At 35.1% G+C, this 25,032-nt stretch overlaps 4 protein-coding genes across 5 annotated transcripts; 2 read left to right on the top strand and 2 right to left on the bottom strand.

Annotated features, from left to right (window-relative positions):
• Positions 1 to 4,561: 4,561 nt before the first annotated feature.
• LOC140991669 (RING-H2 finger protein ATL79-like) lies at positions 4,562 to 5,399 on the top strand. Its single transcript, XM_073461761.1, has one exon. The coding sequence runs from the start codon at positions 4,649 to 4,651 to the stop codon at positions 5,192 to 5,194; it is 546 nt and encodes a 181-aa protein (XP_073317862.1). The 5' UTR covers positions 4,562 to 4,648; the 3' UTR covers positions 5,195 to 5,399.
• Positions 5,400 to 9,427: 4,028 nt separating this feature from the next.
• On the bottom strand, positions 9,428 to 10,767 carry LOC140991850 (heat stress transcription factor B-3-like). Of its 2 annotated transcripts, XM_073462011.1 has the most exons (3): positions 10,273 to 10,767; positions 9,980 to 10,080; positions 9,428 to 9,949 (listed from the first exon to the last, which is right to left on the bottom strand). In XM_073462011.1, the coding sequence occupies exons 1-3, from the start codon at positions 10,525 to 10,527 to the stop codon at positions 9,619 to 9,621; spliced, it is 687 nt and encodes a 228-aa protein (XP_073318112.1). In that variant the 5' UTR covers positions 10,528 to 10,767; the 3' UTR covers positions 9,428 to 9,618. The 2 variants fall into 2 exon arrangements, with proteins under 2 accessions (XP_073318112.1, XP_073318111.1); XM_073462010.1 differs by having other exon boundaries at positions 9,428 to 10,080.
• A 3,298-nt stretch (positions 10,768 to 14,065) lies between these two features.
• LOC140991588 (thioredoxin reductase NTRC-like) lies at positions 14,066 to 19,982 on the top strand. The gene is made up of 10 exons (XM_073461631.1): positions 14,066 to 14,423; positions 14,697 to 14,904; positions 14,999 to 15,104; positions 15,823 to 16,088; positions 17,196 to 17,475; positions 18,129 to 18,236; positions 18,559 to 18,645; positions 18,732 to 18,836; positions 19,399 to 19,529; positions 19,723 to 19,982. Exons 1-10 carry the CDS (start codon positions 14,111 to 14,113, stop codon positions 19,781 to 19,783), a joined length of 1,665 nt encoding a protein of 554 aa, XP_073317732.1. The 5' UTR covers positions 14,066 to 14,110; the 3' UTR covers positions 19,784 to 19,982.
• A 629-nt stretch (positions 19,983 to 20,611) lies between these two features.
• LOC140991624 (transcription initiation factor IIB-2-like) lies at positions 20,612 to 24,705 on the bottom strand. Its single transcript, XM_073461703.1, has 7 exons — positions 24,189 to 24,705; positions 23,597 to 23,621; positions 22,767 to 22,896; positions 22,547 to 22,677; positions 22,343 to 22,431; positions 21,756 to 21,835; positions 20,612 to 21,023 (listed from the first exon to the last, which is right to left on the bottom strand). Exons 1-7 carry the CDS (start codon positions 24,533 to 24,535, stop codon positions 20,884 to 20,886), a joined length of 942 nt encoding a protein of 313 aa, XP_073317804.1. The 5' UTR covers positions 24,536 to 24,705; the 3' UTR covers positions 20,612 to 20,883.
• Positions 24,706 to 25,032: the final 327 nt, after the last annotated feature.

Below are 25,032 nucleotides of genomic sequence, written 5' to 3'. Positions count from 1 at the left end.
GTGTATGTGCATCATCTAAATTTACGTATTTTTCTGCACGAGCTAAAAGATTTTTATATCTCAGTGGCGGTTTCTTAACGAGTAACTTGAAAAAATCTCCACACATCAACTCTAAAATCCTTGAAGGACCCTATAGAATCGGGTTTTAACATGTTGAATCACTATTGTGCCAATCTCAAAAACGTGATTAAGAACACCATGCACTTAATACCGTCGATACATTGATGCGATAGAACCACATTCTTAAACATCCATGGGTGTTATCACGGTCAGTACTTCCATTATATTTTTCTATACTCGATTGATTAAAATTTGATGTGAAACCCTCTTACATAATAACAAAAGATAAAGATACTTTCTATTTCTCATTTACTTCATACTTTCTTCATATACATTCACATCTCACCGTCCATTCTTGAACACCTACTCACCTAACTCATGCGCTCACCATATTCACCCTCCAACCCCACAACTTGTCCTCTTAATCATATCAAGGCCTCCGGACCATCACCTTGTCTCGCCTACCATCTCCATGACATCTGTTTGCCCTAACCCTATGCATGATCTACTTGCCGACAGGCCTCCTCAATGCAAAATATCGCCCAACTTACGTCACGCCAACCTGCCTAGCACGTCACCCAAATCGAGCACCCGTTCCTCATCCAGCACCTCTCCCCACCCCTTGCCTCTTATACCCACCACCTAATTCACCTCTCCCGCACTCGCATAGCCTCACTTTCACCTCGAATTTCTTTCTCCCACCCTTACTCATTACCCTCATTCACGCCTCCCTCTCGACTCTGCCCCACCTCACTCTCTCCCATACCTCATCCCCATCCTCGCCAACACATGCTTTCAAATTGTTCATACCTTATTCAAACCATCACTGAAAACTCATTTCTCGCCTTAACAAGACTATTCACTCGTTACTCTAGTTTCACCAATAACTCTTGATTGCATCTACACCACACTTCGTCCTCGCTCCTGTGCCTATGACCTTTGCCCATCACTTGTTCGAAATTCTACATAGAACCCCAACTCCTCATCCTCGCCCCACCACTGTCGCCTTGCACGCGCTTCTTTGTCATCTCTCCCTCAATCCCTACAACTTGCCTCGACCATTTCCTACCCGACCAATTCTCTCACATACTTGTTGTTGATCATGACCTTCGAACAATGGGGGTACTTGGCCTAATTTTTCCATGGTCATGTTTCCCATGTTCGCCTCCAGTGGAGGTTGCTCAGTCATTGGGTGAGGGCATGATGATGCTAAGTTGGTTCTCCCACTTATTCTCCTGCCTATTATCTCTACTATTTGACTCAAATTTCGCCACATACGGCGGCAAACAGTACTCACTAGAATTAGAGGGTTCTTTTCCGAGACCCGAAGGCGACCATTGACAATTCTTCTGACCAGTCGAGCCTGAAAATAAGACAACCGTTAGAAAGGGGCTTTGAGGGTATCCTGGCATATCCCTTCGGTGCTTAAGTCAAAGACTGAAGATATATGAGAAATGAGCTAAGGAGCCCCTGAAAATGAAAATGATCAATCCAAATAAAGTTCACACACCTGTTATTTATAGGAAAAGATGTAGGCCTCACTTATGTGAGATGGGACAATATACGTATAACTCTCACACCCTTTTTGTTGGGAGCTCGCCCATGAGACGAGACTATAGCTAGGAGCTCGCCTACTAAGGGCGAGCATTCAACCTTGTTGCCTCTCTTGGCTACAATTGGCACAACTCCAACTACTTCACTCACCCTCTATATTCTAATTTCTCAGCTCATTCTAGCTCCTCGACACATTATCTAGCTCCTTAGCACACCCTCTATATATATAGATATAGATATACCAGTTGTCACTCTAAAATCATTATGGTCACAATCTCTCGTACTTAAGCGTAGAGGAGTTATATTGGAATGCTGGTGTAACGTCGATCCACATAGAACAAAGAACCAACGATCCCAATCCCCCACCTAACATATNCTTCAGTTGCCTTTTCTCGAGGGAATTGCTCTGCTACTTGAATAATTTCTGTACCTTGCCTTGTGTAAAGTGGAACAAATCATCCAAAGATCGTTGGATTGCGACACCACCAATTTTGGACATTTGTGCGCCAAAGATAATGTGCTTTCATGGCCAATTTGAGGGAAAATATGTGGATAGATCCATCTTTTCTTTTTCATGGAAGTAATCAGTTGGTTATTTAATTGAAGATGATCGCATTTATAATAAATAAATTTTTTTTTTATAAATTGTGCTAAAATATATTTATACCATAATGTCATATCCAAGTAATAAATTTGAATTTCACATGACTGCAAATTCCTTTTACCTATACACGCATATTGAGTAGGAAATTTAGAGTAACTATTTTTGGTTTCAACTTTAATATATTGACAAAAACTTGTGTGAGACGGTTTCACGGGTCGTGTTTTGTGAGACGGATCTCTTATTTGAATCATCCATGAAAAATTATTACTTTTTATGTTAAGAGTATTACTTTTTATAGTGAATATCGGTAGGATTGACTCGTCTCACACATAAAGATTCGTAAGACTGTCTCACAAGAACCTACTCTAATATATATTTGCGGAGACAAACTTGCTAAAATCCTTGAAGTGGTTCAAGAAAGTTTGTCAAGGCACGTCTCGGACTACGAATGCTCGAGCCTTGGCATTTTGTGTCTTTGCATACCTTATTTGGATAGCCAGAAACGAAAAGATATTTGAAGACTCTTTTGCATATTTAGAGATGATTTTCTTTCATAACAAATTGCATGTATTTCTTTATATGAACAATTTATATCATTATGAATATCCCCATAGGTGATATATTCAGCATGAACGGTTTGACATTTGATGTTTTTATTCTCGTACGTGAGTATGCTCGGAGTATCTTTATAATTTTTTATTATAGAAAAAAAAAAAGAAACGTACAATTTTACGAAAGTTTGGTTACCTTTTCTACTTCTTAACTAGTATCATCTATATATTAAATTTATGTAATAATATCATATTAGATGTAATATCCCTGATTCGATGGTTGTTCACAAATCCCTTCGGGATGCTTATGTTCTCATCCATATGCTTCCTAAGAAACTTCTGAGTGTGGATCACACATCCCATAGTTTCTTCAAGTTAAACACGATTAACTTCGGAGTATTTAATTTATGAGATCTCGAAAAGAAGATGCATCTGGTTGATATGAGTATACTTATCAAATATTTTAATATATCGTCAACTGTATAGTCTCATATCTGCATGTTAATCTTAGAATTCCTCTCATTCTGATGTGGGATCGGACGTCACATTAAGTCTCTTGATATGTTTTTTCATTCTCTAAAATGTATTATATACTCTCTAAAAATGAGATGAGACACTAAATGTGGATATTTAAAAGATGTCAAATTACAAGCATAATATAATCAATTGGTCTTCCGCCATTGATATTCCGAATATTTTTCATTGATTATTGGTCTAACGCCTTTTAGTATTCCAGATATTGCCCATTGATAGAGTAAATCAGAATTTTGACCATCAATTTTCTATATATTTCTTCTATTAATTTATTCTATTAGAATATTTAAAAAGTATTTGAAGGGTATTTGGTTGAGTAATATAGTCAAAGAGTCATCTTATTTTTTGGTATTATTCAGTGGAATTTTTCTTAAAAACTTCGAATAAAAATGAAAGAACGAGTAATTTTTTTTCGTTATATATAGTTTCATAAGCTTGGGAAAATAGATTAAATCTAATTTTATATTAGTCTGTTTTCCAAAACTTATTAGGTTATAAATCCAAGTTACGTAAAACGTTATGTGAAATGATATAAGCCGCAAAATGAAAAACCCGTTTTGATAAATAGTAATAATAATAATAAATATTAATAAACTACCAGTCTTTATTAGTTAGAGGGGACAAGCTCATTTTTCCGACTGTCGTGATTTGTAAGCTACAACGTTAGTACGTAGTCGTTATACGTAATTTATCTTCAGTCTAAACTTATGTTCCTGCTTAAAAGAAAGTGGGAGACGAAGATATAAATTTATCTCCTATTAATTATGATACATGTGAATTTGTGATTCATGCCATAAATAATATAGTATTTCCCGAGCCTACAATTCTCTGGATGATTTTGCTCATTAAGTTGTGGGGGACCTTTAATTGACACCAAAACGGACAATATTTTTTGTTTAAATGTTTTGGAATTTGTCTTTTTTGCTTCTGGGTCTGATTTATAACCACAACCATCGTAACACGTAACTCCCATGATTGAATAAAATCGATGACTTATCCGAATTAAGTTAGAAAACAAAATTGCATGCAACTTACGATTCATTGATGAAGGAAGCGCCCATTCCGTCTACTACAAGATATATATATAGATATAGATATATATATATAGAGTTTTGATATGCTGCACACCTATGTGAGCACCGATGATGTGTCACTCACCATTGGATACGCAATTTTTCTATATTTCATCACATTCAATGGATGAGTGACACCTCATCGGTGCTCACATAGGTGNTATATGCGCGAGTATTTACGTCTTTCTTCAATTATTTCATTGCCGATACCTTCATTCCCTCCCTCAATAAACGAAGAAAAGCGTCGACTTTTTATCTATACATACAAATAAATGAGGGACGCACCTTATTCGCTGGATGAATTTCACAGCCGCTTATCTCCACCAGCTTACACCGCAGCGCAACCGCCGTATCCGTCGTCCAAATGCGACGTGCAGAGGTGTCCCTGGTGGCCGTACTCCAGTTCCAAAGAATTCAAGGCAAACACGGCCTTAGTCATTGTATTCCTCACATGCGCATTGATCTGTGGTCTCGCGTTCAACTCCGCCATTCGATACGTCATCCGGATTCATTACAGACGGCGGCGGGGACAACAATCACAGACTTCGGAGGATGGGAAGCAGGAACTCGAGAACGGGGCGGGGGGAGCGGAGGCGGAAATCCCGGTCCTGGATTACACGGAGGGGATGAAGCTAGCTGGGGAAGAGATGGAGTGCATAATCTGCTTAACGGAGTTCGAAATTGGGGAGAAACTCAGGGTTTTGGAGGATTGTAAGCATGGATTTCATGTGAACTGTATCCAACAATGGCTGCTTCTGCATTCTTCTTGTCCTACTTGCAGAACCAAGTGTTCGGTGAAATCCTCGACTCCACCATGAAATCGAATCAGGCCGGCCTTTTGTTAATTTACAACATTTTCCATGGCTGCCATTTTTTCTGTTCCTTAATTTTCAGAGATGGTTTCTTGGTTTAGATTTAGCTCCTGCAAACTGCAACGTTGCCTTTGTTGGGGGTGGCGGATAAACACAACGTAAATGCAAATCGGTGCCTTAAAAATTAAATATTTCAATTTGGCCCCATCAAGTTCACTGATTTTGTTTTAAACGGCTCAGACATATTAATCTCTTGTACTTTAATAAATGTGCAATTTAAAGTTTACACATTTTTTAAAATTATATCTCTTTTTATTCTAATTTTAGGAGTTTTGAGTTAATGAACTCATTCAACAAATTATTGAACAGTGAAGCCATTAATAATAATTACTGTTATTATTCAATAAATACAATCGAATCACCTGTTTTTTTTTATACTAGCAAAAAAATCTCAATTTTAATTATAGTTTTCTATACTCTATTTGTCAAATTTCGATTTTAATCGTTTTTTTCTTTCCAAATTTTGTCGTTTGAAATCCATTCGTTTTCAAATATTTTTATTTGAAATTCTCTTAAAAATCCACAATATTTAATCCAAACATAACATCTAAAGAATTTACAAAAAAAGACTGTATGATTGCAAAATAAAGAAAAATATAACTTCTAAAACTAAGCGCTTCAGGTTCTTGATTTAGCCGTTGATTATAACCTCATCGATTTGATGTCAAAAAAAATCTAACCAGAAACTAGGGATGAAACTAAAGCATATTGAGAAATCAAATCCTTCAAGTAACATTGTTATGATCAATCGCTTATCAATAGGGCAAAAACTATAGTTGTAAGTCAAAACGCAACTTCATTTTCGTATATTTTTGTCAACGTAGAGTGCACTTAATTGGATGCTAATAGGTCGGGCTGTTATACTCATGAGTCCGGTGAGGTACGTGTTTATTTGTTTACAGTTCAAATTAGATTACCACTCTCAATCATACACGCTTAAACTAACATACATTTATGTCATTAAAAATGTTTACAATAAAAAGAGAAAAATAAAGCTGAGGGATAACAATTACAAATTCCGCTGACAAAGTATGCTAATTTACATTGATTAGTGAAAATAAAACTGGAATTAAAATAAGACGGTTTGCTAGAATTTTGCTTGATGAAGCTGATTGACGATTGAGTGAGTGATCCCTAGCTCATTCTCCTTGTTCACGATGTCCTTCTTGTTACTTTTGCTTGTGAAATTTTATTGTTATCATATATATTCTTATTTATTAATTTTGGCATCCAAGAGCTGAAAGCAAGAGATTTGGGTCATCTGTTGTGTAGGTAAGCACAACACCAAGTGCTACATATTTTTTTATAAAAGATCATCAATTGAAGATTTTTGTTTCATTTAACAACTCTTCAAATTTATCTGACAATATGAAGGGTCTACAAGATCATTAATTGGCGATTTTGTATTAAAAAAAATGCATAACATATGGGGTTGTGCTTATCCACGGGATCAGAAGATTCAAATCCATAAGCAAGATACATGGACTGATGGAAGGGAAGACTAAGCAAGTTGCCAACTGCAAATGTTTTAGGGCTTTCCAGTAAATATATAGGACTATCCCATTCAAGGCAAAAATTTGTGTGATACGGTCTCACGAGCCGTATTTTGTGAGACGGATCTCTTATTTGGGTCATTCATGGAAAAAATATTACTTTTTATTGTGAATATCGGTAGAATTGACCCGTCTCACATATAAAGATTCGTGAGATCGTCTCACAAGAGACCTACTTCCCATTCAATGGCACATCTTATTTTGTACAAGCCCAATCGGGGCAACGGTCACATTACTATTTTTAATGTGAAATTTTAATTTTTTGCGATTTTATATTTATTTAGAATTTTCTTCATCCGATATTATATCTATTAAATTTTTTGAGATATATGTATAATTTACAAAATCCATTACGCTTCAAACATCATAATTTTTTTTAAAAAAAAATAGAGGTGAGAACCTTGCAATAATCAACTTATAGGAGTTATAACATGTAAGGCCCGAGATTATATCATTTTAATCCGAGATTATTTAATTTATGAATTTTTGGAATGATGAATTAGATTCCACGGTTTTTGTAATTAAGTAGGATTGAAATTGAATTAAAAGATTGAGCGGGGGCCGATTTGCAAATAGTGAAAAGTTGAGGGACTAAAGTGCAATTATGGAAAGTTGAGTGTGACACTTGTCACATCATGCATATAAAACGTTAAAATGCTTCATTTCTTTCAAATCTTCAGCAAGAAACCGAGAGTTTCCGAGAAAGAAATCCTCAAGCTTCCTCAATTCTTAGATTTTTGCTTGTACGAGCTCTGGCTATCAGAAATTAAATCCGGACACGGTACCGTACTCCTCTCGACACGAGCTACAACTGGACGTAAGTTTTATTGAGTTCTGTTATCATTTGAAATTATGATATTGGGAGAATTGTTATTTGATCATTATTATGTGTTCTGGGAATACTAGACACCGTAGAATCGAAGTTAGATCAGAAAACGGATTGATTCTGGAATTATTATGATTTTCTGATTATATTAATTGAAAATGGGACAGATTTGGATTATGAATGAATTACAGATTGTACCGGATATGGGTTATGATTTGTAATTGTTATCTGTTGATATAATATTGACGGGGATATCGGGATTGTGCCGTTATGCCGTTGATTTGAATTAAATTCAGATTAATCAGATTCAATATTGAATTGGGAATGGAATGGTGATATTGCTATTCTCGATATGTCATTTCAGATTTACAGAGACAGTCTTGAGTTCAACACTTATATTGCTTCAGACCGAGACTACGAAAGAAAGGTATAAGTCAATGTCGAACCTGGGAGAATGACTCGAGTTAGATATAACTTGAGTTTCCCTAAACCACATATTTATTATTATTATATGCATTGATTTGAATTGATATGCTTGTTCTATTGAGTTATAGAAAGCGTGATTAGACGATTGGTCTTGTGACAGAGGTGCCAGACTGCGATAGAGTAGTCACTGGCCCATTGCACATTGTCACAGAGGAGTTATTGGCGGAGGTGCCAAAGTCTTTGACGGATAGGTCAAGACACTTGATGTTTGGTTTATATCGATGTTTGATTAGGAGTGGATTTACTTCTATTACTGAGATTCGATATAGTATGCCAACGTCTGGAAACCGGGATCCCTAGACTAGGAATGAGTCTCGTCTGAGCTGTAGAGTCACGAGTTATTTACAGTTTTATATCGATTTATGTTTTCAGATTTAATACATGTGATTNATAACACGACTCTAGTTGGATATTTTTCATTATATTTCAAATAGTGTTTTATTTTAAGGAAAATCGTAATTTTTCTTTTTACGATTTTGATAATTTGTATTATCAAATTTTAATTTACTAATATAATGTATCTTTCGACTGTTGGTAAGTTTAGTCATTTTTCGATTGAAGTGTTGATGTGTCACTACGTACGTAAGTGATATCAACATTAAATTGGTGCCACATGAACATACATCAACACAACGTCAGAATTTTAAAAAAAAAACATATTAAAACTAAAATGTAAAGCTTGATTTATATACATCATAATCAACATCGACCGACATGCCCGGTTCATGCATGGCACTTGTTATATTTGAATTAAATTTTCGGATAATAATCAATAACTTAATAATCCAATTGAACCAAAAAACTAATAACAATTTTTCGGGAAAATTATTACGCTGTGACAAGATCCATCCACGAATTTCCTTGAAGTCAAACAGCTGACTTTCTCCAAGAACGACGAATGTAAAATGGAAGTATATTTCAATGTGCTTTTGTTCAACATTTTGACCAAATCTGTTCTTTTTTTTTTTCTCGAGAAAATGATCTATTTCATTTTTCTGTGGCAACCATTGTTATTCAAAGTAAAACCATCCAATATATAGCCACTTGAATAAAACTTTGGTTTAAATTAGAATTACATTGGAATAAATCTGTTCTTGTTCACTGTATTTTTAAATTTATATACAAGATAGATATCTAAACCTCCAATGAAAATAATACTCTCTACGTTTCAAATATATATATATACATTAGTGAGGCGGTTTCATGGATCTTTATTCACGAGAGGAGTCGATCATGTTCATATATATTTACAATAATAATATAGGTGACTCAAATAAAAGATAAATCTCACAGATATAGATCCGTGAAACCGTATTACAAAAGTTTTGTGTATATGTATAGGGTTGTTGGTTTTGTTCGATATCGTTTGGTACATGTCAAGATTTATAACTCAAGCCAAATGCTGGATTTGGCAATATTGGACAAATTAATCTACAGATAAGACATGTAAAACCTAACTTTCTTATTTGAAAACTATAATGACTGACTTATTCGGTCTGAGTTAATTAATTAACCTCAACCCTTTTCCTCTTCTTGTGATCTAACCCCCTTTGAACTTCCATTAATCTCACACCAAAAAGCATAGGCCCCTCATGTTCATAATTTTCTTCTTCTTTCTCCGCATCTCCTTCACAAACGGCTACCAATTCAAGAAGTTGTTTACATTTCTTCTTGGTGATTTCGAGCTCGAAATTCAGGACCCCATTTTCTTTCCTTAGCCTTTTGTTTTCACATATTAGAGAGGTATATTCCGATGATGATGAAGTTGACGACGACCGTTGATCTTCATCGGATATTTGATGTTGATGGTCAGATAGTTTTGGTGCCGCATTTTGGCTTTGTACGTTGTGCAGTGGCTTGTTAGACCATGCCCTTCTTCTGCGAATCTCACATAGTTGATCTTTCTCGCCCTTGCGGAACATTTCATTGCTGAACTCCCACCGGCTTGTTGCAACCTTACGAAAACCCTATATTTGTATGATAAAAAAATTATTAATAAGAAGAACATTAATGTATTGGAATCTGATCAATGATTTTTAAAAATAAATGGAATTATATATATTGAAACAGAATATTGCTTACACATGGATCGATCCTTCTAAATTTCATTTTCCTATTGATTCGAATACGAAACTTATAACATAAATGAAAACACGTACGTAAGTGTTGAGCTGCCTAATGAAGCTGGAGAAATTGCTGTGCTTGAACAGCGTGGGAAGGAGGTCTCGCGCGAATTCCGCCGTCTGCCACACAATGAACGTCGTGCCGTCGGCGTTCCACGATATGACCTCGTCGGTGGCCGGATCATCCACCACCATGTATGTCCTCACCAAGAAAGGCGAAGCCGTAACATTCCGAACATATTCCGCCAAACTCTTTTCGTCACTTGGATGATCGCACACCTCCATCATCATACAGCTAGAAACGACTTGATCTAGCTTGTTAGTCAAAATCAAGTACCCTTTCGATCTGCTAATACACACACACACACACACACACACACAAAAATTAAGGGAAGAGAAACTGTGAGTTAGAAGGAATGATATTTAGGGGTCTAGGAGAAGAGAAGAAGGGCAGACAGAAACTCCCAAACCCAACAATAGAAACCCAATACGACTCCACAGTTCATGAGAATGTACAGCTTGCTTTTTCCTTTTGTCTNCGAAAACCAGACATATTAGTGTATTTTTATGTATATTGTGTGTTTGTATAGTTTATTTTTATATATATAAATATTCTTGTTTAAAAATTGTGAAAATTAAATTTAGAAAAATTAAATATCATATAAATCTTTTTGTCTAACAACAATGATCATGTGATTGAGGTGGTGGAGGTGATTCTATTGTTTGGATAAATAATTGTGTGTTTTGAGGTATTGTTATAACAAAATAGAGATATTTTAGTCATTATGTGTGTGTGTGTCTGTATATATATATATTACTGAAAAATACTAAATATACATGACTTTTTTGTGATGAATTTTTTTGTTTATTTATTTAATGTTATATGTTGTATTATTATTCCAAGGAAAGTTGTATTTAAAAAAAGGCAAAAAAAATATTTAAGATTTTAGTGGTCGCTATTCAAAGAGGTATTTTAGAATATTAAAGTTTGCATTGCAATAGAGGTTGTTCACACTAGAGATGCAATCAAGTCGAACTCGAGTTCGAATCGATTTTATTTTTTATTGTTCGAACTCGATCAAGTAATCAACTTCATGATCGAACTCGACTCGTATATATATCGAGTTACTCGAACTTGAAAAGCTTGAAAATAAAACATAGATGTTTTATAATTTAAATTACATAATTCTAAATAAATAAACACACACACATATTTATATATTCGAGTAGCTCACTATTAGACACAATTAATGTTCGAGATACTCAAATTCAAGCTCGATCAAATAAAGTTCGAGTCAATTTCTGACCGAACTACTAATAGTAGCTTGATTCATTTGTACTAGAGATTAAAATTTTTTCTACGGGCGTCTCGTGAAGAAAACCCGAAATGGGACGGGTTCGGATATACGTTTTCGAGTAGAGGTTCAAATCCGGAGATTTTTCAAATCCCTGCAGCAGCAACAACAACGACGACGACGAATAACATTAATAATAATAATATAACTTTTCCTAACAATAATATAACTATTCCAAACCAACCCCAATAATAATAATAATAATAATAATAATAATAATAATAATAATAATATAACTTTTCCTAACAAGTAACAAATTAGAGGGAAAAAAAAGGGACCCTCAAATCTCGTTCACGATCTCACTCTTGATAATGATTTTGTTTCTTTTTTCTTTTATATTAAACCGTGAATTATTAATGTTTGTATTGTTTAAGTAATATTATTATTTATATATGCAATTAGATTTTTGAATCAATATTTTTTAAGTAAATGGTATTTGAAGCGGTGATCGTGAGGACAAAGATGGAGATTTAATCTCTGCGGGGTTGGGGATGCGAGGATGAAGATGACAAATTTGTCCCAATATCTTTCTAGACTATTTGAAACGAGGATAGGGACATACATGAAGATTTAGAGGTGGTTTGCAGAGTTTATAAGCTCTAAAAAACAACTTATAAGTTGTTTCAGGAGTTAAGTTCCATAATTTGTTTGATAAAAAAGTTACAAACAACTTATATGCTATCAAAATAAATTGTTTGACAATTTATAAGATGTTTTAAATAAATTTAGTCAAATACCTTCTTAATTCTCGCAGAGTCGAGGGTGAGGATTTCCCAAATAGATAGAACAGTATATGGGAAGGGGTTGGAAACTTAATCCCCGCAGAGACGGAGACGAGGAATCCCCAATTTGAAAAAACGGGGATTGATGGGAGAATCGAGACGCGTTTCATATTCGAGGACGAGGACGAGGACGAGGATGAGGAAGGCATTCTCGCCCCGCCCCGCCCCTTTATCATCCCTAATTTGTACCCTTGATGTACAATATAAATGTTCTGATCGTATAACATGTATATTTGCAGTTTTATTTCAAAAAAATTTCCGATGGTTAAAAACTGAAGAATTTTTTGATTAAAAAATAAAATTATTTTTAATAAATTTAAAAAATATTGTGAAATATATTATTTAAAGTCTAATATAATGGTGTTGGTGTTACAATTGTTGATGATTATTATTTTTTTTAAAAAAAAATGGATGAGCAGGTAAGTGCGTAATTTAATGTATTTATTGTTTTTTAATAGACAAAAAAACTTTTCTTTTATATTTTTTGGATTTTGAGAAGTGTTTCATATCTAAGTATTTTTTAATTGAGTATTATTCACTAATCAAAACGTGTCGGAAGGTTCTTAATATCATACGGCAGCTGAGATTCATTGACTTCCAATTTAATTGTCAATTCATTTCTTTTTTAATGTGCATGCTTTGCCTAACAATATATAATTTTTTTTCTAATCTAAAAAATTCAATACTCTATAAGCTGTGAGTATTAAATCATGTCGTTAAGCTAACTAGAGAGCCCTTTACAATTTATTGAACATCAGTTCAGTTGGGAAACAATAATTGTCTTCATGTGAAAGTAATTGAAAAATGATGTTTGAATTACTAGATTTTTTTACAAAAAGTTTTATCGTTACAATTAGCTATTTTTTTTAAATCGATAAGCTTTTTATCATATAATTGGTATCAGAACAAGATCACATATTCGATTTTCAAATATTGCAATGCGTGCAATCGTTGTAAAGAAAATTGTTGAGAAATAAGAATTGTCCATATCATTACGTTAATTAAAATGTGGTGTTTTAGCTGCTGTAAAGGTTAAAAGAATTGAAGTTACATCATTATAACTAACTATTAATATTAGTTATGTAAAGCGACATACGTTCGATTCGACGGTCATAGACTAATTAAACTTTACATGACATTATTCATTAAATTTTGGATATTAAAAGTTCACATTTTGTTAGTTACCTATAAAAGTTGTACCCAACATTTATAACATTATGCAAATTTATTTCTATTTATTGTCTATGCGTAAACAAGTATTTTTTTATTATTAGAGCTTGAAAAATAAGCTTATCTAACAAACTCTTTAAATTATAGAGTAATTATTTTGTGAGACGGTCTCGCGAATTTTTATTTATGAGACGGGTCAACTCTACCAATATTCACAATAAAAGTAATACTCTTAGCATAAAAAGTAATACTTTTTCATGGATGACCCAAATAAGAGACCCGTATCACAAAATATGACCTGTGAGATCGTTTCACACAAGTTTTTGCCTTAAATTATTGAAGAAAAAAGGTTGATTCCTTCTTAAACCATACACACATTAAAATCTAAAATGAAAATTATTCTTCAAAATATTTAATAAATTATATATTAAGATTTACAATTGATTTAATAATTATCTATTATTTAGAAAAATATGGTACAAATTATGAGTAAGAGAACAAATACTAATAAGCCTCTGGTTTTGGACCTCACTATATGTTCAACATGTTATCCATTCTCCAAAACCAATGGCCATTGCTCCCTCTCCCAAGCTAGCAAACTCCGTCGTATCCAGAGCCGGAGCTGATTTCGAGGCGGGATTCCTGATACGAGCCGCCGCCCAATCGGCTCAGCCAGTACCTATCTCCTCAATGGCCACCCCTTCCACTCTCTACAGCGTTCTTCTTCCAGCTCGGGCCAATCTGATCTTCTTCAAAGGTGGTTCAGCGCGCCGGCCGGACTATCGGGTCGGTTCAGCTGGTGTTTCGACTCGCTTAACTCGCCGTTTTCCTGGTCGCACCTTTCGCGCCTCCTCCGCGGAAGAACAGCCTACCTCTTCAGGTCTCTTATTATGTTTATGGTGTGCTAATGCAGCCTGGTTCTGTTTATAGTTCAGTAAAGTTCTGTGCATTTTGAGGTTAGGTTGAAATTTTTCTGCTGTTGAGGCTGCAAGCAATGGTTTGTTCTGATTAGAAGCAAAATGTTGCTATAAGCACAAATCCTGATCGCTGTGTTATTCATTTTTTATGCAGAAATAAGGAATTTTCAGAGTTTGAGTTGAAATTTAGTTATGTATATACTCTTTAAATGTATTGATTTCTTTTCCTTTGGCAGACCAGGATCTTGAGAATGTGGTAATTATAGGATCAGGTCCTGCAGGGTACACAGCAGCTATATATGCGGCTCGAGCTAATTTGAAGCCTGTAGTATTTGAGGGATACCAAGTAGGTGGTGTTCCAGGGGGCCAATTGATGACCACCACTGAAGTGGAAAATTTTCCTGGTTTTCCAGATGGAATAACTGGTCCAGACTTAATGGATAGGTATATATCTGACCGTCATTGGTCCTTACTGATATTCACATTATTTGCGTTGAAGGAAAGAAGATTGTTGTCTTGGTTGTCCTCATTTGACTAGGATGCGAAGGCAAGCTGAGCGTTGGGGAGCTGAATTGTTTCAAGAAGATGTCGAATTCATTGACGTGAATAACAGACCTTTTACAGTGAAAAGTAGTGATCGCAAGGTGATACATTCTTGCAGTGGATAGCATCTTTGATAACCAGCACTAAATGTTGCACTAGTTGGACAAAAATTTCATCTTGCCATGAAATTGAGGGCATTATGCATTATACTTGATATAAAATAGAAATATGAGGTTCTCACGTGAAGTTTTCTTTTCAACATTTGATAAATATGATTCTTATGTTGTTATTTAGTATATACGCTATTTTAATGCCTGCGATTTCCACAGTGTCTGGGTGAGGATCCGTAGCATTTGAAATATTGGTTGTGTTGTCATGTTTCTCCTAAAATGGATCAGCATGATAATACCATGCTATTCTCTGGAGTAGCTCAGACGGTTACATTTTATGGCATTACTTCATCCACCTGTTGAAGTTTTAGGTTGCGTATCCAATAGCCATTTCATCTGACAAATGTTAGTTTTCATATCGAGTACCCTCACACTATTAAATACACATTTGAAGTTGCATGGTCCATAAACCCTTGTGAATGTTATGTGTCATCTGATTCAACAATATTATGATTAAATAATACTTAAATATGTGTACTTATAGAAACTGTAGTTTTTTAGCTCTTCTTTTGTTAAGATATCACCAATTTACTAAGTCATCATTTAAGGAGCACGATTTCCATCTGATGACAGATTTACTATTGCAAATTTGACAAAAAAAATTGTACGTAAAAACTTGAATTGCACCACTGGTTGTCCTGTTTTTCAGGTAAAATGCAACAGTATCATATATGCTACTGGAGCAACTGCAAAGAGGCTGAGATTACCTCGAGAAGATGAATTCTGGAGTAGAGGAATAAGTGCATGTGCAATCTGTGATGGGGCATCCCCATTGTTTAAAGGTCAAGTCCTTGCTGTGGTTGGTGGAGGTGATACAGCCACAGAGGAAGCATTATACTTGACCAAGTATGCTCGTCTTGTCCACTTGCTTGTTCGTAAGGACCAACTGAGGGCATCAAAAGCAATGCAAGATAGGTGAGCAAGATTGTATACTTCTGACGCATCTGCTCATGTTGTTTGATTTGCTCTTGTAATGAATTAATTCAATTAATGAATAATCTGAAAATCATTAGTGGAATATTATTGTCTATGTGGGGAACTCTTTTTTAATTAGTTTTTCCACTTTCAAATGTCAGTAAAATTTTGCTAATCAATCTGGTTCTTTCTTCCTACTCTTTTTGCGCACATTTGGAGTTTTCACATTAAATTTATCTCCAGAATATCCTGAACTTCCTTTCTTTTGCTAATTCTTACGCTGCATAAGATGTAATAAGGCACCTGAACCCAGTCATTCTCTCTCCTATGCACTTTTCTGGCAATGTTATTATTAAGGTTTCTTCTTGCATTGGATATCTATTTGCGGTGAACGGATCTTCTCTTGAAAGCTAATGACAGAAAGAAAAATAGGTTTTCCGTTTAGGGTTATGTGTATTCATGCTCAGTTCATCAAGTTGGCCAGTGGCTTGTTAACGTATGTATATAGAGGTGTAAAACAGCAGTTCTAATTTTTCCACATTATTATACTAATTCTGCCTCCTATATAGTGAATCTAAAAAATCAATAAATAATTGTTGGTCGAGCAACTCAACCTGTTTGGAAGTGAAATAAACGTTCACTTTTTTTTTCATATTTGTTGAAGTCTGTGATGACTATTGTTGCAAATTGCAACTTCATGAAGAAAGATATATTGATTTGTGAAGAATGCATATATTTGTTTCATTTAGAAGTATATAGCTCTGTCTCTTTGACACTGAGATGTGGTGTCTTGAATTTGATGATGTATCTTTTTTATACTGATTTTTGCTTCGCTTAGCCATTGTTGGTTAATGCTTCCTGGTTGTACCACGAAGTGGAAATATTGATGTTGATAGTTTATGAGGTCAAAGCACTTGAATAGCTCCTCTTGATTTTTGTGGCATTATGATGTCTGGATGGGCTCTGTTTTCATGTTTTATTCATGATATTTTAAATTTTGTGCCAACTAATTGAATTTTCTGCATGTCTTCCATGTATGTTTTCTCTTGACTGTCTTTCAGGTCCCTGAATGTTTGCTTAACAGGTTGATTATGGCGAATGTTTCAGAGTATTTAACAACCCAAATGTCACCGTCCATTTCAATGCTGAAACCGTGGATGTCGTCAGCAACACGAAAGGGCAGATGTCGGGCATATTGATCAGAAACGTCAATACTAAAGAAGAATCAGTTTTAGACGCAAAAGGCTTGTTCTATGGAATAGGTCATTCGCCAAATAGCCAGTTGTTGGAAGGACAAGTTGATCTTGATGCCGCAGGCTATATTTTGGTTGACGAGGGTTCTGCAAATACTTCGGTGGAAGGTGTATTTGCTGCTGGAGATGTGCAGGTAAAATATGTCTAGAATATTTATTTTCCTGCATCATCTCAGTGTGATTAATATTTCCATACTATTTATGCTTATTTGTTACAATTGTGCTTTGTTAATTTGACTTGGTGCATAATCCATATTTGTATGCTTGGAGAAAGTCTATTCTGCACTCAAAGTACAGGTCTCAGTGCTCCGACACATGCTTGAGGCATTATTCCCCAAATCATCCATGGATCAATTTAGTGTTGGATTTTCCAGTTGAGGATGGTTTTCCCATTGTGTTATAGGCACGTTTTTTCTCCCAATAAAACATCTCTGTTGAGTTTAATCTGGCTCTGTATTTCATTGAGAGCTCTTGTTTGTAAGTTCTATGCCTGTGTCTTTTGTGTATTGTTTCATTTCTACCCTAAGACATGCATTGCAAAATGTTGGACATGGTTCATTTTCGCCTATAATTTTTGCTGCGAAACTTCTTCATAATAGAGTTTGTGAGTGGTATAATATAAAATATTATGGCTAGTATGTCCATGTGATTTGCCTGATTGAGACCAAGCATCTGCAACAAGGATTTCTTAGTTTGAGTTTTATATTTTTATTCTTCAGTTGCATCCATCTTAGTTATGCTTCTCTTGTTTCTGTTTTAGTATCACAATTTTGTTATCTGTGACTAGGATCATGAATGGAGACAAGCAGTAACGGCAGCTGGATCAGGATGTATTGCAGCTTTATCAGTGGAAAGGTATCTAACAAGCAAAGGTCTGCTGATCGAATTTCACCAGGTAGGTAAAAATTTTTGGATCCGCTAATGGAGAATATTTGTCCATCAGGACACACTTCCCATGCACAAAAAAACAACTACATTTGTGAGAGAGTTTCCGATTCTGTAGTTTTTAAGCTGCCTTCTGCAGATAATTTAAGGTTCTGTGGACCATATTCAGCTTAAAATCGGCTTGTGTAAATAAACGTGCAAAACCATGTTAATAGTCTTATGCAAAGTCACCGGAAAGGCAAAAGGACAAATGTGAATCGATGATTGTGTTGCAATTGTAAAATCTAAATGTGGTGAATAATATATTGTTTCCATCTGTTTCACTTTTGCAGCCGGCCACCGAAGAGGTTAAGAAAGAACTCACTGACAGAGATGTAATAGAAGGTTTTGATATTACACTCACAAAGCACAAGGGCCAGGTATGAGACCCGGGTCCATAAGCTTCTAAAGTCACCCCGCTTATTGAAATTAATGTTGTAATTTTTAAGTCTTTTTCCCTATGCAGTATGCTTTACGGAAGTTGTATCATGAAAGCCAAAGAGTTGTTTGCGTTCTATACACAGCACCTACATGTGGTCCTTGTCGGACATTGAAACCAATTCTTAGCAAGGTGAGTCATTCACTCCAACTTGAGAAGAAACTGTCTCTAAATTATTCACCCATTTTTCATAAAATAATTATTTATGTACCTTGTTACATTCACAGTTTTCTTACTCTCTGTTTTCATCTAATGTTTGGCTTTGTTTTTAGAGGTTTCTAATAAATAATTAGGTAAAACATGTTGGCCTGTGTGATGTATAATGCTTTATTTTTCTAGACGAGACTCGTTACCATTTGTGATAGTTGTAAGAATAGATATGATATAGGAAAAAATTTCTTTGAAGGTAATTATTATTCAGGGGGTAATATTTCCTTTCATCACCTTGATTCAATTGTCGTTATTATGTCCCAAATAATATTTTTAATTTGGACCCAAAAATAGCTATTCTATAATGTGTCTGTGATTCTTGTAAGAAACGAAATCTGAAGACTGGTGGACCCTACCAAAGCAGATGACGTAGAGAACTATGAAACACAAAGTGCTTATATTTGATTATGATGCACACCTTAAAAATTTGAATCCACAGTTTATATTGGTCGTTGAAGAACTGTGCTCTGAACTGGTCTGGCAGGTAATAGATGAATTCGACCAGAGTGTCCACTTTGTTGAGATTGACATTGAGGAAGATCCAGAGATTGCGGAGGCCGCTGGAATCATGGGTACACCTTGTGTACAATTTTTCAAGAACAAAGAAATGCTCAAGTATGTTTTATATCATCTTTTTCTTTTTTGAATTCATGTTTCGCGTCCTCCACCCAAATAAATCATCCGCCCTCACCTCTACTTGTCCCACTGCATTCCTTATGCCAAGTATTTTTACATCAACTCGATTCAATGGTGTTGTAAATGAAAACCACGAGGCTTATCAGTCATCATTTGCATATTCTGCATGCAGGACTATATCGGGTGTAAAGATGAAGAAAGAGTACAGAGAATTAATCGAAGCAAATAAATGAGTGTAAGCTCCATTGCTATGCTCACCGTAGGGCTTGTATTTTTGCATTTTTCCGATGCCTCGTTCCAAATTTGATTCAATTTTCATAATATCTAAAAAAGGTAGATGAATATGCCATGTATTTTCCAGGTAGTGGTGTGAGTTGTACTATACATTCAGAATGGTCTCCCACAAGTAATAATGTCCCTATTTCTTTTTTCTTTGCAGCACATTGTAACATTTTTTAAAAGTTAATAATACCTCTTGAAAAATTTGGCAATTTTATTTGGGATTTTCGTACATAGATTTGAGTAATGGCCTAATGGGTTTCTGATTATTTATTTTATTTAAATTAAAGATTTGAAATTTATTGTTGAAGCTGAAAAATTATTGAAGTAGATCGAAAATTTTAATGCATGAATCCGAAAATTTTTAAATAAGTTGAAACAAATACTTATCATTAATATAAATTCCTTGATTTCCAAATTAATTTAATCGGTGTTCAAATATAGCCATAACCTGTAGTAACTCGCAAGTGAATTTTATTTCATGCATTTTGTTCCTTTGTAATTCTTCATGCCATGCACGTTACACAACCTACTCTCGATATGATATACTCACTGCACCTAATCTTGTGAGGTTTCTCATAGACAATTTAGGGACAATTTATGCTACACATACATTTACTTCAGGTATGGCATAGATTCAACCGACAATTTCGATGAGAATGTTGGACAACATACTTGCATTTTCGAAAATAATTCTGTGTTTTTTTCTTCGAATTTGAGGAACTGCTCCCATATTCCATACTATCATATCTCAACAAGACTATTCACAATACATGATGGTATCCTCATAAATGACTCTTACTTCACAAAGATGTCCCATCGTATAGTATCAAAGTTGAAAATCAATATTTCCTACAAGTTCTCCTGTAAGAAACAGGCAAATAATGCTTGAACACCCAATTATGTGAATTATAATGTCCATCTCAATTTTGGAAACCTGTAACTTGCAGCAACAAGAGTAAAAATTGTAGATTACACGTATGTACCTAGCCAGGCGACTAAACTAAAATGACACAATACATGTCCATTTTTTTCATCACTAAAAGCAACTCATTTAGGCCTTGGGACTATTAAGATTCTTGAGGTCTCTTTCCTTGGCATACCATTCTGGTATTATTTTGGCAGCATGGGGGTAAAGATCTTTGTAGGCATTCTTGATAGTTCCTTCAGCAACTGTCGTGGCGATAGAGATATCTGCAGGCATAACATTTGAGATTTCCGATGGACCGGAACACAAATACAATCTCTAAAGCATGATGACAATCACATAAATTAGCCAGAAACATAGAAATATCGAGACACCATGTGCTACTCAACCTAACTAAGTTCAAATATTATTCAGTTCCGATTTGAAATTATCGAACTTTGGTGGACTCCAAAATATTCCAACATATTTCTAAGAGCCGAAGAATTTGTTAATAACTCACAAGATTATATATATTTATTACTATTATTATAAATATATTTAGAATTTAAACAAGGTAACAAGTTCGAATAGTAATTCGAGTTTCTTAACTGTATTAAGCCTCTATGAGTAACTTCGAATCTAATGAATCGATCTAAATTTGAGCCATATTCAAGCTTGAAATAATTCATTTTTCGAGCTTCAAGAATATTAAAAAATTCGAACTCAAGCTCTCATATGAAATTATGAGAAGCATTCTATGCAGTACAATTACACATCTGGGTTCAACCCGATACGGAGGAATCCATGAAATCTTAGGATATGACACCAGTTTGGAAGGGAATTCGGATTGAAATAAAAGACGAATCAGTTTCATCAGATATGTGGTCTATTTACCCGTGAACGAGGAAAGCTTTGGAAAAAATGGCCTCAAAACATGGCCCATACATTGAAACTTATAAGACAACCGTATTAAACCAAGGATCACGAGCAAATAAAAACGATGGAAAACATTCAAATACCTCGCAATGGTTTTTTTGAATCCACAGACAAATGGGTAATCATAAATATTATGGCCGCTGCAATTGATATAGGACTCCTCCTGTAAGCATAGAATAATGGTAGTTCCCCTAAGAAGCTAATTCATCAACAATATAAGAATACTATAAAACATCTATAAAATCTACAAATCGTTCATTTCATTTCGAAGCGCAATTTGAAAAGATGCATGGCTTACATAAAGGCTAATTTACCTAAAAACTGTGAGGATGTAATAGTTGAATGTTGAAGCAACGAAAAAAGTATCATGACATTATGAAAAGAAAATAAAAATGATAATCTTCTCCTCTCCGAAATATTTAATATTATTCAGTTCCCCGTCTTCTTTCTTTCTAGGCATACTCATAATCAACAGCTACCAATCAAAATTCATGTTTATATACTTCTCCAACTTTATTGCCATCAATGGGTAGAAATGGGATTTTGTTGGAAATTCAGGTATAAATTTGGATACATAAATAGCAAGGCTGGATCACCGCGGTGACAGGATGATAAGACATTGGAACAATAGAAGAAGGTGTAAAATTTTGACTCAAAAAAGACAGAAAACCTTATATCAAAGTCTCCTGACTTCTGGACTGTTTCTTGGACAGCTTTGACCTCCTCATTGCTCATACCAAGATTAGAGCAAAAACGTCTCTGTAAAAGCAAAAAAGGACAAGATAACTCACAAAATTGAAATAAAAATATACATCACTAAATATAAAGATTCCATAGCTAAAGAACTATCTAATTCATTTAAATAACAACTCACCAGGTAGTCCCCTGCATGAATGGTGCCCATCTCCATTGATTCGCCCATCTCCACCTTCAGCTGTTTCACAATAAATTCTTTCGCTCGGCCAATTTCTTTTTTCGTAGCTCCAGCAACAATGGAGCATATCTCTAATCGAGATCCACAGGTTTAGAGTACGTCATGCACAGGGTAACAGCAAATGACGATTATCAACATGTGCAATTAAATATGGCAGCACCTTTCACAGTGCGTGGCTTGCCTTCTTGCCGACAAGCAATGTAAATACATGCCGCAACAAGAGCCTCTAAATTTCTTCCTCTTGTGCACTTTTGATCTTCCAACCTTTTATATATTTCACTAGCCCGATCCTTTAATAAAAGTACCAAAAAAACTCAATGTTTGTAATCTAGACAGCTTTTCGCACAGGTAAAAGAATTTCTACATAAGCCAAAATGCCAAAAAGGAAAATGATTTAAATTGAATGGATATTCAATATTTGCTAACTTAAAAGCTTTTTGCACGAGCACACCAACTTTTACTCACCCAAAATGCCATGTGGTTTATATATAGATAAAAGTGAATCATATGATATCTTGAGAACTTGGGTTTACATTTGCCTAAAGATAAAATGAATCATAAAATAATTGCAAGGCAACACTTCATCTCAACCATTTACAGCCTGTCCCTCAATTTTAACCACGTACTGGTTTATATTTGCACACAGATAGAAGAAATCGGATTTGGTTTATATTCGCACACAGATTAAATAAATCATAAAATAATTACAAGGCAACACTTCATCTCAACCATTTACAGCAAATCATAGCACCTTTATTTTAGCTATGTATGATGAACAAAAGAAAGATAAAATCGACAACAACAAAAGAAAAAAGTCGCACACATGTAAGCTCATGCACAAAAGGAAAAGGAACTATAGATAGACAATAATGGAGAGGTATTAAATATGGAGAAGGCAAGTGATAGGATTTGATATGTAGAACTTCAATGAATGAATCATGCATAGAGTCCAGTCTCGATTCAAGAAAATCTGGGTATAAATCCACGCACCTTAATGGTTGTGACCAGGCTCAACCTAAAACAGGCAAAAACCGTTACAGTTAGTTGTATTCACGATTACATTATTAACATCAATTATAATAGCTCATAAAAATGAGAATTAAACCAAGAACCAATTCGCTCACTTAGGTATCAACTAATTAGGCACTTTCATGGGGAGAAACTCCCCAAACTAACAGATTACCGAACACCTAAACTATCATTTATAGATCATCACAACATAATTTCCTTTGTGATTGGACAAGACATATTTCGAACATAAAACATCAAAATCAGCTGACTAGGAACTATGATACCTACAACTCCTAAAAAAGAGGCACACCTAACCATGTATTCGCACAAATACACAGATCAATGCATCATCTTACCCGCATCATTTATGAACGAATTCATTCGAAAAAAGGTAAAGTCTTGATCGTACAATCTTACAACCACGTATCGTCAAACAGATTCAAAACAAACTAAAAACTTATAGATTAATGTTAAATCTTCACCCGAACAACAAATCCTCCAAATTTCACATGACACTGAACAAAAACGTACAAAAAGATATATATAATATGGTCACAACACACAGACACACCTATCAGCCATATTAGATATAGCCTTAAAGGCCAACAAAATAGCCCTATCCGGATCACCTCCCCGGTTCTGCAACCGGGTCAGCGACGCATCACCCGTCGACCCATTACCACCCCGAGATATAACCGTCGAAAGCGCTGCGTCAGACAGAAGAGGGTTAACGGGTCCGCCAACACGGTTCGGGTCGTGATCGCCTGAATCATCCGCAAAGGTTCTCCACTCAGAAGTTTCATCAATTGAACGAGACTCGAGTACAAGCCCACACTCGGAGCATACGGCGTCCCCGGCAGAGTGATCAAACACCAATTCCGTATTCCTCTTGCAATCGGTACAGTATATATCCGACATCCTATCCGGATCAAGAAATCAAGAAACTTGAAATCAAACCCGGGTTTTTGTGGGTCTAGGGGGATTTCTTCACAGCTCCATCTCTAGAATCTTAGCTGTAGAGAAGTATGAGAGAAGAAATAGAGAGCGTTACAATGCGGTGGAAGGGGGTATATATAGAGAGAGAGGGGATATGAATTTGGGAGTCGGTGTCGAAGAAGAGCTTGTCGGGCCGGGCCCACTCACAACCTGGGCATGTCAAATATGGCACATGTTTTCTGCTTGCCTGTCTTCTTTCTTTTTTCTAATTTACTTCAATTTAATATGTGTTGATATCTTATTGGGGCAACTTTTCCCGGTTGAGGCAGTCGATTTTTTCGGTTTAGGTATAAATGTTTGAACTCGTTCGAAAATAATATTAATAATATAATAAATTAGTAATAATATATTAATATATCATTAATAATAACGTATAATAATAAGTTTTGGTCTGAGAAAATATCCGAAACTTATACGTT

The sequence above is a fragment of the Primulina huaijiensis genome, chromosome 13 (genome assembly GCF_012295235.1).
Source record: "Primulina huaijiensis isolate GDHJ02 chromosome 13, ASM1229523v2, whole genome shotgun sequence".
Lineage (NCBI taxonomy): Eukaryota > Viridiplantae > Streptophyta > Magnoliopsida > Lamiales > Gesneriaceae > Primulina > Primulina huaijiensis.
This window is presented reverse-complemented; position numbering and strand designations above follow the sequence as displayed.